The sequence below is a fragment of the Procambarus clarkii genome, chromosome 1 (genome assembly GCF_040958095.1).
Source record: "Procambarus clarkii isolate CNS0578487 chromosome 1, FALCON_Pclarkii_2.0, whole genome shotgun sequence".
Lineage (NCBI taxonomy): Eukaryota > Metazoa > Arthropoda > Malacostraca > Decapoda > Cambaridae > Procambarus > Procambarus clarkii.
Window position 1 is genome coordinate 24,098,140 of NC_091150.1, and position 16,342 is coordinate 24,114,481.

General features: G+C 46.3%; 1 protein-coding gene across 1 annotated transcript in view; it reads left to right on the plus strand.

The window, feature by feature from the left end:
* Positions 1–7,909, plus strand: part of Culd (CUB and LDLa domain) — a 109,244-nt gene extending 101,335 nt beyond the window's left edge. Inside the window, exons 16-17 of the mRNA XM_069321177.1 lie at positions 3,304–3,482; positions 4,516–7,909. Of these exons, the coding sequence (XP_069177278.1) occupies positions 3,304–3,482; positions 4,516–7,909 (3,573 nt within the window). The remainder of the gene's footprint in view (positions 1–3,303; positions 3,483–4,515) is intronic.
* The last annotated feature ends 8,433 nt before the right edge of the window (positions 7,910–16,342 follow it).

Sequence of the window (16,342 nt, forward strand, 5' to 3'; positions counted from 1 at the left end):
ACAGAAGAGTAAGGGGAGACATGATAACCACCTACAAAATTCTCAGGGGAATTGACAGGGTAGACAAAGACAAACTCTTTAGCGCGGGTGGAACACGAACAAGGGGACACAGGTGGAAAATTAGTACCCAGATGAGCCACAGAGACGTTAGAAAGAATTTTTTCAGTGTCAGGGTAGTTAACAAATGGAATGCATTAAGTAGTGTTGTGGCGGAGGCTGACTCCATACACAGTTTCAAATATAAATATGATAGCCCAATAGGCTCTGGAATCTGTACACCAGTTGATTGACAGTTGAGAGGTAGGACCAAAGAGCCAGAGCTCAACCCCCATTAGCACAACTAGGTGAGTACAACTGGGTGAGTACACTGTACACAGTGTGCACACTGTACACAGTGTACACACAGTACACACTCGATAACCAATAATTCAATGAAAGTCATAAGGGTTACTACCTTCATGAACTTTGTCCTTACGCTCCTGGGGTCGGGGGATCGAGTCCCCTAGTGCCCAGGTTAATGAAACACAATGATTCAATATGCCTTTTAATGTAAGACTTCCCCCAACCATCCTCAGAGCAAAGCCTCACAAACGACGTAGAACTCATTAAGTAAAAGTTGCTCCGGTTGAGTGGCGACTACCGGCCGGGTTGGACGCTCCTGAGGTCTTTCCGCTCCTGGCTAGTGTTTACGTTGGGCGATTGCTGGTTACACTGCCTGGTGGTGGTGGTTTTCCACTGGCAGCGTGACGTTTGGATTTGACATGGGGAGTTCTCGACCTCCAGTGAAGAGGACAGTGTTGGCTGGTCTGGCATTTATGATGCTGGTGGACCATCAGTTGGTTGGTGTCGCCCTGGTGGACTTGCTACATCATCCACTAGGACGATGCTGTCAAACTTAATGGGCGTCCAGCTACTTCAGGGCAACCGTGCTGTGGTCAAGTTCAACCTTCAGGAGTTTCTCGAGCGGTGTGAGGGGCGTGTTCATCCTGATACCGCTAGTTCTGTTAGAGTGGTGAATCTTAGTGTCGCCTTGATGAATGTGGCAGTGCACGGTGCCCCCTTCGAATTTCTGGACGAACTTTTAACCACCTGTTCGGAATGGTTTGGAACTGTGTTAAGTGTTCGTTGGAACATGATCCTTGGCGGGCACTGTGCTGGGATGCTTGACATCTCCCGCACTCTGACGATGTCGCTGAAGTTTAATATATCGTCGTCTATGTCTGTGTTGGATTACACACTCCGCTGCCTGTATCGGAGGCTACTGCGCACCTGTTATTGGTGTGGTCACGAGGGTCATCTGGCGTGACCACATCTGGTCAACTGGTAGGGTGCATCTGGTCAACCATCTGGTCAACTGGTAGGGTGCATCTGGTCAACCATCTGGTCAACTGGTAGGGTGCATCTGGTCAACCATCTGGTCAACTGGTAGGGTGCATCTGGTCAACCATCTGGTCAACTGGTAGGGTGCATCTGGTCAACCATCTGGTCAACTGGTAGGGTGCATCTGGTCAACCATCTGGTCAACTGGTAGGGTGCATCTGGTCAACCATCTGGTCAACTGGTAGGGTGCATCTGGTCAACCATCTGGTCAACTGGTAGGGTGCATCTGGTCAACCATCTGGTCAACTGGTAGGTTGCATATTTTTCGTGTGGAGGATTTTCCGCCTCTGTTGCGTTCGAACGGTATTGAGGATGGAGTGGGTACTGTGCCTGAGGTGCCTAATTGCCTGTCTGCTGTTCCACCTGTTACGGCGCGTTCTACGGCCTATGCACGTAGGTAACACGTCTGGTAACTGCTGTGGCCCCTGGGGTTGTTGAGCCGGTGTGTGTGGGTGTCTGGCCGTCGCCTGCGCTGTGTGTAGTGAAGGATGTCCCAGTGGAGGCTCATGTCCCGCCCCCTCTTGAGGATGTGGTCCCGGCTCCCGGGGATGCGGGTTCTGCTGTTTTGGAGGGGGTACTTCGCAGGGGGGAGGTGTCTGCAGTGCCCGTGTGTCGGCGAATGTAGTTCGGGTGCTTTCATCCCTTTGAAGAAGCGTGCACATCGGTGTTCTGAGGCTGTTTCCCTGGATGATGTGATCAGTGCGGGCGATGTGGCCTCTGTGGACTCTTCGAACAGTCAGGCTGTGGCCGTGTGGATGTGAAGATGGTGGCCGTGCCTGTGGATGGGCCTAGCGGGAGTGGGGTGGTGCGGCCTGTCTCGAAGCGTTCGTGGCGGGCTCGGAGTGTGTCTCCCCTTCGTGGTGTGCCTTGGGAGGAGGAGGGGAAATGTGGTGCTCTGGCGTCCCCCGCCGTAGATGACGGGGCTGTGCAGGACTCTGAGTCGCTATCTGTGCTCCTCCTTGCGTCTCCTGCTGTTGGATCCCCGTGGTAGGGAGTTGCCCTGATGATCGGGACCTCGTCGTGGTGTTGAGGAAGGATGTGCGCCGGGGGGGCTTCAGCTCCTATGCCCAGTGGTGGGGTCGATGCCAGGCCTCCATCGCCCTGCTGTACCCCCTCCTTCGGTGCCCCGGCCTAGGGAAAGCCTTGTCCCGGCTGCCGAGATCGTGTCCTGTGAGAGTCCAGTGTTGGGCCCTTATCGGGATGCCCGGGTGCTTCCGATCCCGTGGTGCTCTTCCACTATCTGGGTGTTGCGGGCGAAGGAGTTTGTTTATGGGGGTGCCGGATAAGATGTCTTAGCCAAAGGCGCCCCCTGGTGGCCGGGTGTCCTTTAACATGTTGATGATTTGGGAAGCGTGCTACTTGCGCTTTCCAATATACTAGTTCCTGGAAAAATATTAGTAGACGTCTTGCTCACAACGCTACGCCATGGATCCGCTGACGCCATGAACTCGACATCCCGCCCTGCAGTGCTGCAAGTCTCCCTCTACCATCCACCTCTATTTTAGTCGTCGCTCCTTTATCTACGGCACGACGTAACTAGCACTTTTGACAGTCTTATCCTCCTCAAGGTCCACACGTCTCCCAACATCTGTCCTGGTGCTGTCATCAATTTGGTAAACCCTTCATGCAAACTGCACCTACTCTGTAGAAGAAAAAGTTACTCCTTGGTTCATCTTGCGTTGATATGATGTTATTGGGCCATATTCTGTCCAGACATAACAGGGATAACACAGCGTTGATCTGGATGCCTCATTTGATTTTCAGCTCAAAACGCTGCGCGTATTAGTGACTTTAGGTATTGTATGTACTAGCTATATCTATAAATTCAACATTATGTTTATAACTCATCATCTATGAATGTACTTTTACCTGAATAAACATTTGAATTTGATTTTTTTTTTAAATTTTGGCCATTGTTTACAGCTGGTGCGCCGGCCTGGGGGCGTGACCGCCTGGGTGCCGGCCAAACTGGCCAATCAGAGCGAAGGTCAGGAGTGCCAGCCGACTAATGAGCGACCTCTGAGGACACGCCACGCCTCCCTGGACCTCGAGCAAGGCTTGGAGGTCGTCCTCTGGAACCCAAACTCCTTCAGTCCCGAGAGGTGAGGTGGTGGGCTCGTCTCCCACCACGAGATGATTTATTTATTTAATTTATTATATCTTTGAGCAAATATTTTAATTTGAGTGAACTGTATTTTCTTAGTGGAGTGTATGATTGTATTATTGTCCTGCCTGGAGCTTAGAGATAGTCAGGCTTGGTGAGTGTGTGAGGGAGGTCAGGCTTGGTGAGTGTGTGAGGGAGGTCAGGCTTGGTGAGTGTGTGAGGGAGGTCAGGCTTGGTGAGTGTGTGAGGGAGGTCAGGCTTGGTGAGTGTGTGAGGGAGGTCAGGCTTGGTGAGTGTGTGAGGGAGGACAGGCTTGGTGAGTGTGTGAGGGAAGACAGGCTTGGTGAGTGTGTGAGGGAGGACAGGCTTGGTGAGTGTGTGAGGGAGGACAGGCTTGGTGAGTGTGTGAAGGAGGTCACCTGTCACCATCCTACCCCTCACGTCACCTCCTGTACACATGGACAGGTTTGGTGTTGTCCTCGGCGCCTGTCCACCGTCAGAGCTGTTGAGACTTAACACTAAGTTTACCTCAGTTCTGGACGCGGTGCAGGAGTGCAGTAAACTCTGAGTGTATGCGTGCTATTGGTCTACATCCTCGCGTGGAATTTGATAATGATGATGATGAATCTAGTAAGGTTAATCTGGTCTCACTTCATTCATGTTTTTTTAATATATATAACACTTATTAGGTTCTTCCATGTTTTTTAGACGTTTTCACTTATTCCTCAAGTTATAAATTCCTCAAGTTATAAATGTGAACAATCTTGGTGAATATTACAGTATTTATCAGTATTCACTTGTTCAATGTCCTCTAGTTATAAATGTTCAGAACAATTTAAATGTATTTCAGCAATTACAAGTCATGAAATAGACCCTCATAAAATTTATCCTCCTTATTATCTTAAAAATACATGTTATACTGAATGCGAATGATTATATAATGTATATCTGTACACTTAATGGCTTCAAATGTTGCATAACATAATAATAACGTCGAACCCGGAGTAACGTCAGAAATATATTTGTGACAGACGCTGGAGTAAGCCGGGCGTCGGTGGTGAAGAGGAGCCTCGAACCACAGTCCCAGCCCAGGGGCTGCTGGGACACGTCCGTCGCTCCTCGTTGCCGGTGACGCCGCTGCCGGAGCTGCTGGAGGCGCCGGTGCAGGGCCACAGCGTCAGCCTCGCCCCGGAGACGTTCTCGGAACATCTTGACGATGTAAACTCCTCGCGGCCACCGTCCCAAGCCATACAAACTCTCAACTCTCACCACCTCTCCGAAAGATCTTACAACTACGACACTCTAGCTGTGTCAGCTCCCGGCCCCAGCACTCCCCAGCACCCCAGCACTCCGCAGCACCCCAGCACTCTGCAGCACCCCAGCACTCCACAGCACCTCAGCGCTCTGCACACTAGGAGGAGCAATCGGCTGGTGAAGAAGGCTGGCAAGAGAAAGAAGACGTCAGTGTCCCGTACAACCAAGAGTAAGGAGGATGGCCAAGCCGACGACTCGGCGCCTCCTTCCTATGAGGTGGCTATGCAGCAAGCCAGCCAGGGTGAGGGCGTCTCTCCCCGACCAGCTCATGAGCCCGCTATTAGCGATGATGCCAGCCACGTAAGCGAAACCACAAAGACCAATATTAATTCGGCTCAGTTACAAGATATGTCGCCGACAGAACGACTCAGAGCCGCAAGAGAGATATTCGAACGAATGTCTAGAGGCGAGGAGTCTCACATAGTCTCTGTGGTGGTCAAGCCAGCAATGAGGCGTCCAACAACTTCTGCAGTCAGAACCAAGCATAAGAGAATGCCATCTAGTGGCGGGACTATCAGTCGAGGAACTGTGAAAGCAAGGAAAGCCATGTTGTTGAAGGCTCAGAAGCTTCGATCTGACTGTAACTGCAACGGTGCTTGTTCGTGTGCTCACTTCAAGCCAGAAATATCGAAGGATGAGAACTTTCATACTGGAGGAGTCAAGTCCAAGATTCATTATTATTTGGCTATTGAAGAGAACACCAAAAACAGAGGAATAGCCACCTCCGTTGAAAAACTGAGTGTGAGCCCAAAATACAAAAACGACAACATACTTGGCGAAAATTCATTATGCGACAATTGTAACCTCAAGACAAAGAAGCCAGTAAGGAACATGTCTGTCCCGTCTCTAGAGCACGGGAGGGACTTCAATATATACTTTTCTCAAAATCAAGTCTCTGATACTTCTTCTGTCGAGGACTTGGAGCGTCCGCTGATTAGTTTGACCACGGAGTCCTATAAAGCAGTGGTTGGTGATGGTCAGAATGCCATGGATGAGGAAGAATCAGTTATTCCAAGCATCAGAAATCGTATTCAACTGTACAATACGCTTTCTAAGACTCCGCCCTGCCCATCACCAACTTCGCGACTGAGTACTCCATCGCCATCTCGTTCTTCTTATATTAGTCTCTCCAGAGAAAACCTGGTTATGAGGCATGATTCAGAGGAATCTGTTGAGGGAAGACTGCCAAGCTTGATGTGTATGAGATGCCCGAGGGACGCGGGCTGTGATGCCTCAGTCAAACCAGGACTTGTGAAAGAAGCAACGGCCAAATTTATAACTGCTTTCAATCAGGAAATTCGTCCGAAGCTGCATTTACAGGACTCTGATGACTGGAACGAGAGTATTGACTATGCTCTTCCTCCCAACATTCCCTACCAGAACCTTGCTAATGAGGAGATGCATTCTTTAGACCTCAGTGATAACAAATCATTACCTCCATTGAAAAAGGAAGAGGCTGAGTCTATAGAGATGTGGGATTCGAGGTATCAGGGTCCAACAGAATGGGAAAAGAACAAAACAGAGAATTGCAACATAGGAAAGTTTCCATCTTCTTCTGGAGCCGTGCCAAAGAGGCCAGCTGTAATTGTGGAAAGAAATCCTGAAGAATCTAATTTAGTGAAGCGGATTGGTGAAACAGTCGCCATTATGACGGATAATCGGACAATGGTGAGAAGTATTGAAGAGCAGGATACATTTAAGGTGGATCTAACAGACATATGTACATCAGATGACGAAGAGGAACTGAACGAAGAGTTTGAACCATGCTGGACAGACTCTATGAGTGGCAACCAGATGAGCAGATGTAGTTCAGAAGAAGATCTGATTGTGATGAATCTGAACTCAACCTCAACGACGTCTCCCATGGCCTCAGATGGTGATTCACTGCCACAAACACCCTGTCATAGCATGAATGGAGAATCAAGAGATTACCAAGTGGAAAATCAATACGATATTGATAGTGAGAGCTGTTGTAGCGAAGAAGAGATCAAAGAAGAAAGAATTGGTCAGAATCAATCCTGTAATTCCCAACCCGTCGCAGAAGGGACCACGCGAGCGAGACGCACCGAGACCCCAAAAACGCAAACCCCAAAGAAAATCCCAATTCCTATTCCCCGCGGATCGAAAGCTGCTCCTGTTGAGGCCACGGCAACCTTCAAGGAATCAAAAACCGTCCATCGTCCATCTTCCACCAATCACCCGATTTCCCCAACAGCTGAAGGAACTGTCGAGGATATTACTGCACCGCTTTATCTGCCTCGTTCCATGCCTTGTGTCCAGTCTCTCTCCCCAAGTGACATCGTTCATGTTCCTTCGCCGTCTACAACGTGGCGCAACTCCCAGTCACCGACGTTCAGTCCCCAGATGGCACAGAGTGGCTTCGTCACCATCCACAAAGGCTCCGAAACCATCCAGACGGGATCCGGCACCATCCAGATGGGCCCCAACACCATCCAAATGGGCCCCAACACCATCCAGACGGGCCCCGACAGCATCCAAATGGGACCCGACCTCATCCAGATGGGACCCGACACCATCCAGATGGGACCCAACGCCATCCAGATGGGACCCGACGCCATCCAGATGGGACCCGACGCCATCCAGATGGGACCCGACATCATCCAGATGGAACCCGACACCATCCAAATGGGACCCGACACCATCCAGATGGGACCCGACGCCATCCAGATAGGCCCCGACACCATCCAGATGGAACCCGACACCATCCAAATGGGACCCGACACCATCCAGATGGGACCCGACGCCATCCAGATGGGACCCGACACCATCCAGATGAGACCCGACACCATCCAGATAGGACCCGACGCCATCCAGATGGGACCCGACGCCATCCAGATGGGACCCGACGCCATCCAGATAGGACCCGACGCCATCCAGATGGGACCCGACGCCATCCAGATGGGACCCGACGCCATCCAGATAGGCCCCGACACCATCCAGATGAGACCCGACACCATCCAGATGGGACCCGACACCATCCAGATGAGACCCGACACCATCCAGATGAGACCCGACACCATCCAGATGGGACCCGACACCATCCAGATGAGACCCGACACCATCCAGATGGGAGAGTGTCCTTCCATTTAGACGTGGTAGAGCTCACCGCAGTCTCCATTACGACGTCGTAGACCACACAGCACTATCTTCCCGGACATCGTAGATCATAGCACACTATCTACCAAGACATCGTAGACCACAGCACACTATCTATCAGGACATTGTAGACCACAGCACACTATCTATCAGGACATTGTAGACCACAACACACTATCTACCAGGACATCGTAGACTACACCACACTATCTACCAGGTATCACGGGTCTTAGTTTCCCCAGACCAGGGGTGCCACTGATCACCCTGGGGAGCACCTTAGTCCACTACAGGGTAGGGTTCCTTCCTGAACCCCACCTTACACCAGTAGCAAGTGAAGTAACTCAATCCTCCATAGCCTCCTTGCAGGCGTGTTCAGAGACACTGAAGCTCCGTTCGAGCCGTCCAATATAAACAGTGTAAGGTCGCCAACCGGTCCGCTCATCTCTAATACTCTAATCTCAGTGGTTGGTTTATATCCCCAGTCCTGTACCTTCACAACAATGGGCGGTGTACAGTAACTCTCTCTCTCGAAATAACACAATCAAAGAGAATGACTGTGAGAAGGTGAACACACTAGTAAAATCAATGAGTTTACTTGTTAATAGTCTACACTGGCCATAGGTGAAAATATCCTTCAAATCCGCTGATATGGCAACACTCCTGGCAACACCAACACTGGCATCTCTTTCAGTCTATAAGTATAATAAATAAGCCTCTTCAATAGTTCACAGAGTTTACACCACTGGCTACTTCACTCCAACATGTGATGATACTTCCGAAATCTATATAAATAAAAATGCAAATGTTTGTTCAAAAATCGCTAATCTCCGAAAGTTCTTCACCGATTGCTCTGAAATTTTCACGTAACGTTCCATTTGCATCTGAGCAGGTTTTTATATACATACTATATAGATGTCATGTCTGTGACAGGAAAAAACATTTTTTTTTAAACTGTGTTTTTCATGTGAGGGAAATCTTCAAAACCTCTTTACCGATTGCTTTGAAAATTTGACACAAAGTTGCATTCGAATAGGCGCATGTTTTTATATACCTTTTTTATACATGCCTCACCTGTGACAGGAAAAAAACACTTTTTTTTTTTAAAGAGCGCCATCTGTTGCACGTAATAGCAACACTCGCTATACTAAACATGTAATGATTCCATTTCAGTGTTTCCGATTGCATTGACACATTGAATTTTCATAGATTTCGTTTTATTTTCATTTTGATTTAATTGTTTTGTGTGACATTGCGTTGGAACTGAGCTGTGTTGTTTACCATACCATTCATTTCGTGAGTATAGTTTATTTTTTTATTTTTTCATTATTCTCCATATCGTATTTTTTTAAGTTTTTCTTATATTTCAGTGATGGGAACATCAGATCATTTGATGTTCCCAATTCTCTAATGGGTACATCAGATCATTTGGGAAGGCATTGGATAAGGTAGTGGGGAATGGTGGGGAGGACGAGGGGACGGAGGAGGGGAGAATGGTAGAGAGGACGAGGGAACGAGGGAGTGGGAGATGGTGGGGAGAACGAGGGGATGATGGAGTGGTGAATGGTTAGGAGCACGAGGGGACGCTGGAGTGGGGGATGGTGGGGAGGTCAGAGGGACGAGGGAGAGGGATAATGGTGGAAAGGACGAGGGGATGGGAGAGTGGGGATTGGTTGGGAGGACGAGAGGGACAGGGGAGTGAGGAATGGTTGGGAGGGACAAGGAGACGGGGAAGGAGGAAAGGGTGGGGAGGACTGAGAGACAGGTGAAGGTTGCTGTAGCTCAGCGATGCACACACGCTGCTAAGCCACAGCAACGCGTGGCCGGGTACAGCTAGTCTATATAAATAAAAATGAAAACGTTCGTTTGTTCAAAATCGCTATTCTCCGAAAGTTCTTCACCGATTTCTTTGAAATTTTCACACAACGTTCCATTCACATCCGAGCGGATTTTTATATACATATTTCATAGATGTCACAACTGTGATGGGAAAAAAACATGCTTTTTTGAAAAACTGTGTTTTTCATGTAAGGGAATCTTCAAAACCTCATTACCGATTGCTTTGAAATTTTGACACAACATTGAATTCGAACAGGAGCGTGTTTTTATATACCTTCAAATATACTTGCCACACCTGTGACAGGAAAAAACTTGCTTTTTTTTTTAAAAACAGCGCCATCTGTTGGACGTAAGAGCAACACACGCTATAATCTCCAAAAGTTCTTGTTACGGCCGCAATGGGACGCAACCGGGTTCTTTTCAGGTGGTACGAAAGTTCTGGTATCCGGCCCCAAGCTAGTAGTGACTTTCGAGGGGTGAGCTTAATAATGTAAGTAAAACAAAAGGGGGAGGTTCATTAAATACATCAGTTCGTCACTTTAACCATATATAATTATTCTTCCCATCACCATACATATATAAAACTCTTAAACGGAAAATATTACTATACTATGTACATCATCGTCTCTCTCAGAAGACACTGAACACTCGGTGAAGCTCACTCCGTGCAGTCTTGTACCGGGTTTCCTTATCCGTGGCACTACCCTCAGCAGGTACCAGGAAACAACAAAGAGTCTACCCTGGCCACTGGCCAGCCAAATCACAATTCCACTAGGTGCCTCATCGTGAAGGCCCACAACCACAGTCTAGCCTGTTGCTGGCAGGTACCAATCAGCCTCACGCTGTTAGGCCACTTCACGAGCGAATACTAGGGTTGCGAGCCCTAGGCAGGATCTTCGTGTAACTCTCTGGTAACTCTCCTCTTTCGGCACCACAGTCGGTTGTCTCTTCCACCAGCAAGCCCCGGGTACGGCAAATCCCATTACTGCCACTCCTCAGGCAGACAGTTGAACACTCTACAGTTCTCGTCCGGCGGTGGCTCACTGCTTCTGTAAAGCAGACTGGTGTAGAGACCTTGGCTGCCTTGGGTAGGCTGACTCTTCATACATCACAGCAGCCCTACGTTGACTCTGTGAATACAGACACGTAATCAGTACACTGGGACACTACATGGGACCACTAGGAAACATCACTTACTGGCTTACATAAACGTACATCCTGTCGCTCAATAGATGACGCTGCTTTTCTAAGCGTCACCTCACCAAAGGTCAGCACCAGCTACCTCACGAGCCGACTAGGACAGGAATCCTGCGCCTATTGCCAGAATATTCCCATCATCACTAGATGGCGTTGTCCATGTTGTGGGGGTTTTCGGGAGCGGACTCACAGATGGCGTTGACGTCATTGCTCCGTGTTCCGACGGTGGACTTGGGTTCGTAACAGTTCTTCACCGATTGCTTTCAAACTTTGACACAATGTTTCATTCGAATACGCACGTTTCTTTTATATACCTACTATATAGCTGCCACACCTGTGACAGGTAAAAACAAGTTTTTCTAAACAGCACCATGTGTTGCACATAATATGAAAGCACGCTATACTGAATATGTTACGATTCCATTTCAATATTTCCAATTGCATTGATAAGTTTAAATTTCATAGATTTCGATTTATTTTCATTTTGATTTCATTATTTTGTGTGAATTTGCATTGGAATTGAGTGGGTTGTTTATCATACCATTTACTTCGTAAGTATAGATGCCACACCTGTGACAGGTAAAAACATTCTTCTTTTAAGAAACAGCGCCCTCTGTTGCACGTACAAGCAACACAAGTTATACTAGGTAGGTTTCGATTCCATTTCAATGTTTAAGATGGCATTGACAAATTGAATTTTCATAGATTTCAATTTCTTTTCATTTTGATTTAATTGTTTTGTGTGACATTGCGTTGGAATTGAGCTGTGTTGTTTACCATATTGTTCATTTTGTAAGTATAGTTTATTTTTATATTTTTTTATTGTTTTTCATTTGTTTTTTTGACTGTTTTTCTTATATTTCAGTGATGGGAACATTAGATCATTTGATGTTCATAATTTTCTGAAGGGAACGTCAAATCATTTGGGAATGCATCAACGAGGGAGTGGGGAATGGTGGGGAGGATGAGGGGATGGGAGCGGGGGATAGTGGGAAGGATGAGGGGACAGGGGAGGGGGGTAATGGTTGCGAGGAACGAGGGGATTGGGGAGTTGGGGACGAGGGGACTGTGGAATGGAGAATGGTGGGGAGGACGAGGGGACGAGGGAGTGAATAATGGTTGAGAGAACAAGGAGATAGGGGAGGTGGGAATGGTGGGGAGGTTATCTTGAGATGATTTCGGGGCTTTAGTGTCCCCGCGGCCCGGAACTCAACGAGGCCTCCACCCCCAGGAAGCAGCCTGTGACAGCTGACTAACACCCAGGTACCTATTTTACTGCTAGGTAACAGGGGCATAGGGTGAAAGAAACTTTTGCCCATTGTTTCTCGCCGGCGCCTGGGATCGAACCCAGGACCACAGGATCACAAGTCCAGCGTGCTGTCCGCTCGGCCGACCGGCTCCTCCACCTGCAGTGTCTCCTTCCTCGTCGTCTGCACTAGTATGCTCGGCCGATTAATGTTGTCCGAAGGCCTATACGCCTCCCAGGCTGGAGAACTCTCGAACGCAACTCTGCTCGGGTCCGTCACACTGGCAGCTCTCCAACTCTCTTCCCGTCCAGACCTGAGGGCGCCTGCCGTCGTGCAACGTCACGCCCTGGGCTCCACGCCATTAGACAGCAATGCCACCCCAACCCCCTCGCCACTGACCAATCAGTAAGTGGCTGACGCTGCTCCCACAATGCACCGTAGCCCCGCCCCTTTGGGCGGCAAAGCTCACCTCCTCTGTAGGGTCTCCTCCGCTATATTTATCCTGGAGGAAGCGTTGGAAGCCTCATCCCAGACGAACAAAAATATAAATTTCTTTCAAATGCCGCATCAGACTTCTTCCTAGATATACAAAATCAACTCATAATTCTTATAGTTATGTACAAATAAGGGAGTGATGACTCTTATTTCCGAGAAATAGGGTAAAACAGGACTGAACTCCGTCACACAGGACATCATAGACCACACCACACTATCTACCAGGACATCGTAGACCACACCATACTATCTACCAAGACATGGTAGACTACACCATACTATCTACCAGGACATCGTAGACTACACCATACTATCTACCAGGACATCGTAGACTACACCATACTATCTACCAGGACATCGCAGACTACACCATACTATCTACCAGGACATCGTAGACTACACCACACTATCTACCAGAACATCTTACTACAAACCAGACTCCATCAAGGCAGTGTAGCGCCAGCTCACTATGTATATGGCGCTGTAAACGTTGTAAAACAACTAATTACCCATTACGAAATTGGTGGGTAGTTTAGGTAATAGATTTAATAGGTAATAAATATGACAAAACTCCCTGTTTTACAACGCTTACATCTGGCGCTGTTGTTGTTGTTAAAGATTCGCTACATGGGACAAAAAGTTCCAAGTAACACGGGCTATGGTGAGCCCGTAGAGAGTTATATCTGGCGTTGTGAATTCCCTGGAAACACAAACCGAAACTGTCTCTATTTTCCGCTTGTTACAACTTGTAATAGAGTTGTTACATCTTGGCTTAACGTGTTTATGACGTATTAGAACGTTGTTACAACTTGTAATAAAGTTGTTACATCTTGGCTTAACGTGTTTATGACGTATTAGAACGTTGTTACAACTTGCTATATTGGTTGTTATAACTGGTTAGGAGGTGTTAAAACTTGTTCGAACGTTGCACCAACGTCGTAGTTTCGGTGTGTGTTTGGTGGGATAACACCACGAAATTGTGCAAAAACCTTATTTCACAGGTTAAGAACTAGGAAGTTACTTATACTTATAATTTAATTATGAGAATATTATAAGTATTTAAATATTCATAGGTGCAAAAGGCACTTCAGTCAGTCAAGAACAAATACTAGTGAGGGCATTTTAAATACAAATACATTTTAAACAAATACATTTTAATACAAATACATTAAAAACAAATACATTTTTACATAATGTTCATCACGAATATATACTTGTAAAAATTTACGCGTGGAAAATTTTACACTACCGTGTGTAAACAAACTTTCATTTCGATGTAATAATGCTTAATACTAAGTATACCGTAAACTTACACATACCGAACTGTTACGAAAAAAAAACTATCTTTTTTGAATACGGAAAAACACTTATAGCTTTTTAGAAATATAATAGAATATCTGTCCTTATGAAGGAGGTCAGTTAGCTGTAAGCTATACCAGTGAACGTTGCTGTTTTACACATATATGAATGGAGTACACATATATTTACACATATATATGGAGTATATACGTGGACACCCATCCACGAGGGAACCGAACCATGCTCCTTAACCTTTCCCGCTAGGGAAGACCACCAAGCAGGTCGCTTCAAGACATATATATTTATATTTAGCTAATTTAGGGTCTAGACAACATTGAATCTCTGTATACTAGTTATGGCTGCCAGATTATACTAGCTAAGGCTGTCAGATTATACTAGCTAAGGCTGCCACAGATTATACTAGCTAAGGCTGCCACAGATTATACTAGCTAAGGCTGCCACAGATTATACTAGCTAAGGCTGCCACAGATTATACTAGCTAAGGCTGCCACAGATTATACTAGCTAAGGCTGCCACAGATTATACTAGCTAAGGCTGCCACAGATTATACTAGCTAAGGCTGCCACAGATTATACTAGCTAAGGCTGCCACAGATTATACTAGCTAAGGCTGCCACATATTATACTAGTTAAGGCTGCCAGATTATACTAGCTAAGGTTGCCAGATTATACTAGTTAAGGCTGCCAGATTATACTAGCTAAGGTTGCCAGATTATACTAGCTAAGGCTGCCAGATAATACTAGCTAAGGTTGCCAGATTATACTAGCTAAGGCTGCCACAGATTATACTAGCTAAGGCTGCCACATATTATACTAGTTAAGGCTGCCAGATTATACTAGCTAAGGTTGCCAGATTATACTAGCTAAGGCTGCCAGATAATACTAGCTAAGGTTGCCAGATTATACTAGCTAAGGCTGCCAGATAATACTAGCTAAGGTTGCCAGATTATACTAGCTAAGGCTGCCACAGATTATACTAGCTAAGGCTGCCACAGATTATACTAGCTAAGGCTGCCACAGATTATACTAGCTAAGGCTGCCAGATTATACTAGCTAAGGCTGCCACAGATTATACTAGCTAAGGCTGCCACATATTATACTAGTTAAGGCTGCCAGATTATACTAGCTAAGGCTGTCACATATTATACTAGTTAAGGCTGCCAGATTATACTAGCTAAGGCTGCCACAGATTATACTAGCTAAGGCTGCCACAGATTATACTAGCTAAGGCTGCCACAGATTATACTAGCTAAGGCTGCCACAGATTATACTAGCTAAGGCTGCCACAGATTATACTAGCTAAGGCTGCCACAGGTTATACTAGCTAAGGCTGCCACAGATTATACTAGCTAAGGCTGCCACAGATTATACTAGCTAAGGCTGCCAGATTATACTAGCTAAGGCTGCCACAGATTATACTAGCTAAGGCTGCCACATATTATACTAGCTAAGGCTGCCACAGATTATACTAGCTAAGGCTGCCACAGATTATACTAGCTAAGGCTGCCACAGATTATACTAGCTAAGGCTGCCACAGATTATACTAGCTAAGCCTTATGTTGTATAAATAATAATAATAATAATAATATTATTAATAATATATTATTTAAGGACACTATATATAGAACATAGTACAGTGGTTAGTTCATTGTTAGAGAGTCTAGCCAGGATGGAAATGGTTTGAGTAAGTTGTTGTGGATGAAGTTTGTGACTGATACTGATAGGTACTGATAGGTACTGATAGGTACTTTGAGGTACTGATAGCGTCTGTTTGTTTTGCTGTTATCTCTTCTGTAAGTAATATTAAATTGTACTTTTTTGTGCTAACTTTCCCAGTTATAATCGTACTAGTATTTATGCATAAAGTGTTTGAATTGGTTGAGTGTTTTATTTAATGGCGTCACTAATATGTAAAGTGTTTCAGGTAATCTAAATGGGGCCTAACTAGAGCAAGATATAGCTTAAGAACCACACCAGGTGTCTTGTTACTAACGCTGCGATTAATAAATCCCAGTGTCCTATTCGAATATTACGAACATTCATGCATTGATCCTTTTGTTTTAAATTCTTACTAATCATAACTCCCAGATCCCTTTCGCAATCTCAACACCATCTAGCTCGTATCTTGTAACTCCATCATCATTAGCTAGGCTCAGAACTTTACATTTATCAGCATTAAACTGCATTTGCCAATCCTTTGACCATTTCCAAACCCTATCTAGATCAACTTGAAGTGATAGTGAGTCCTCCTCCGAATTAATTTCCCTACCGATTTTCGTATCATCGGCAAATTTGCAAATGTTGCTACTCAAACCTGAATCTAAATCATTTAT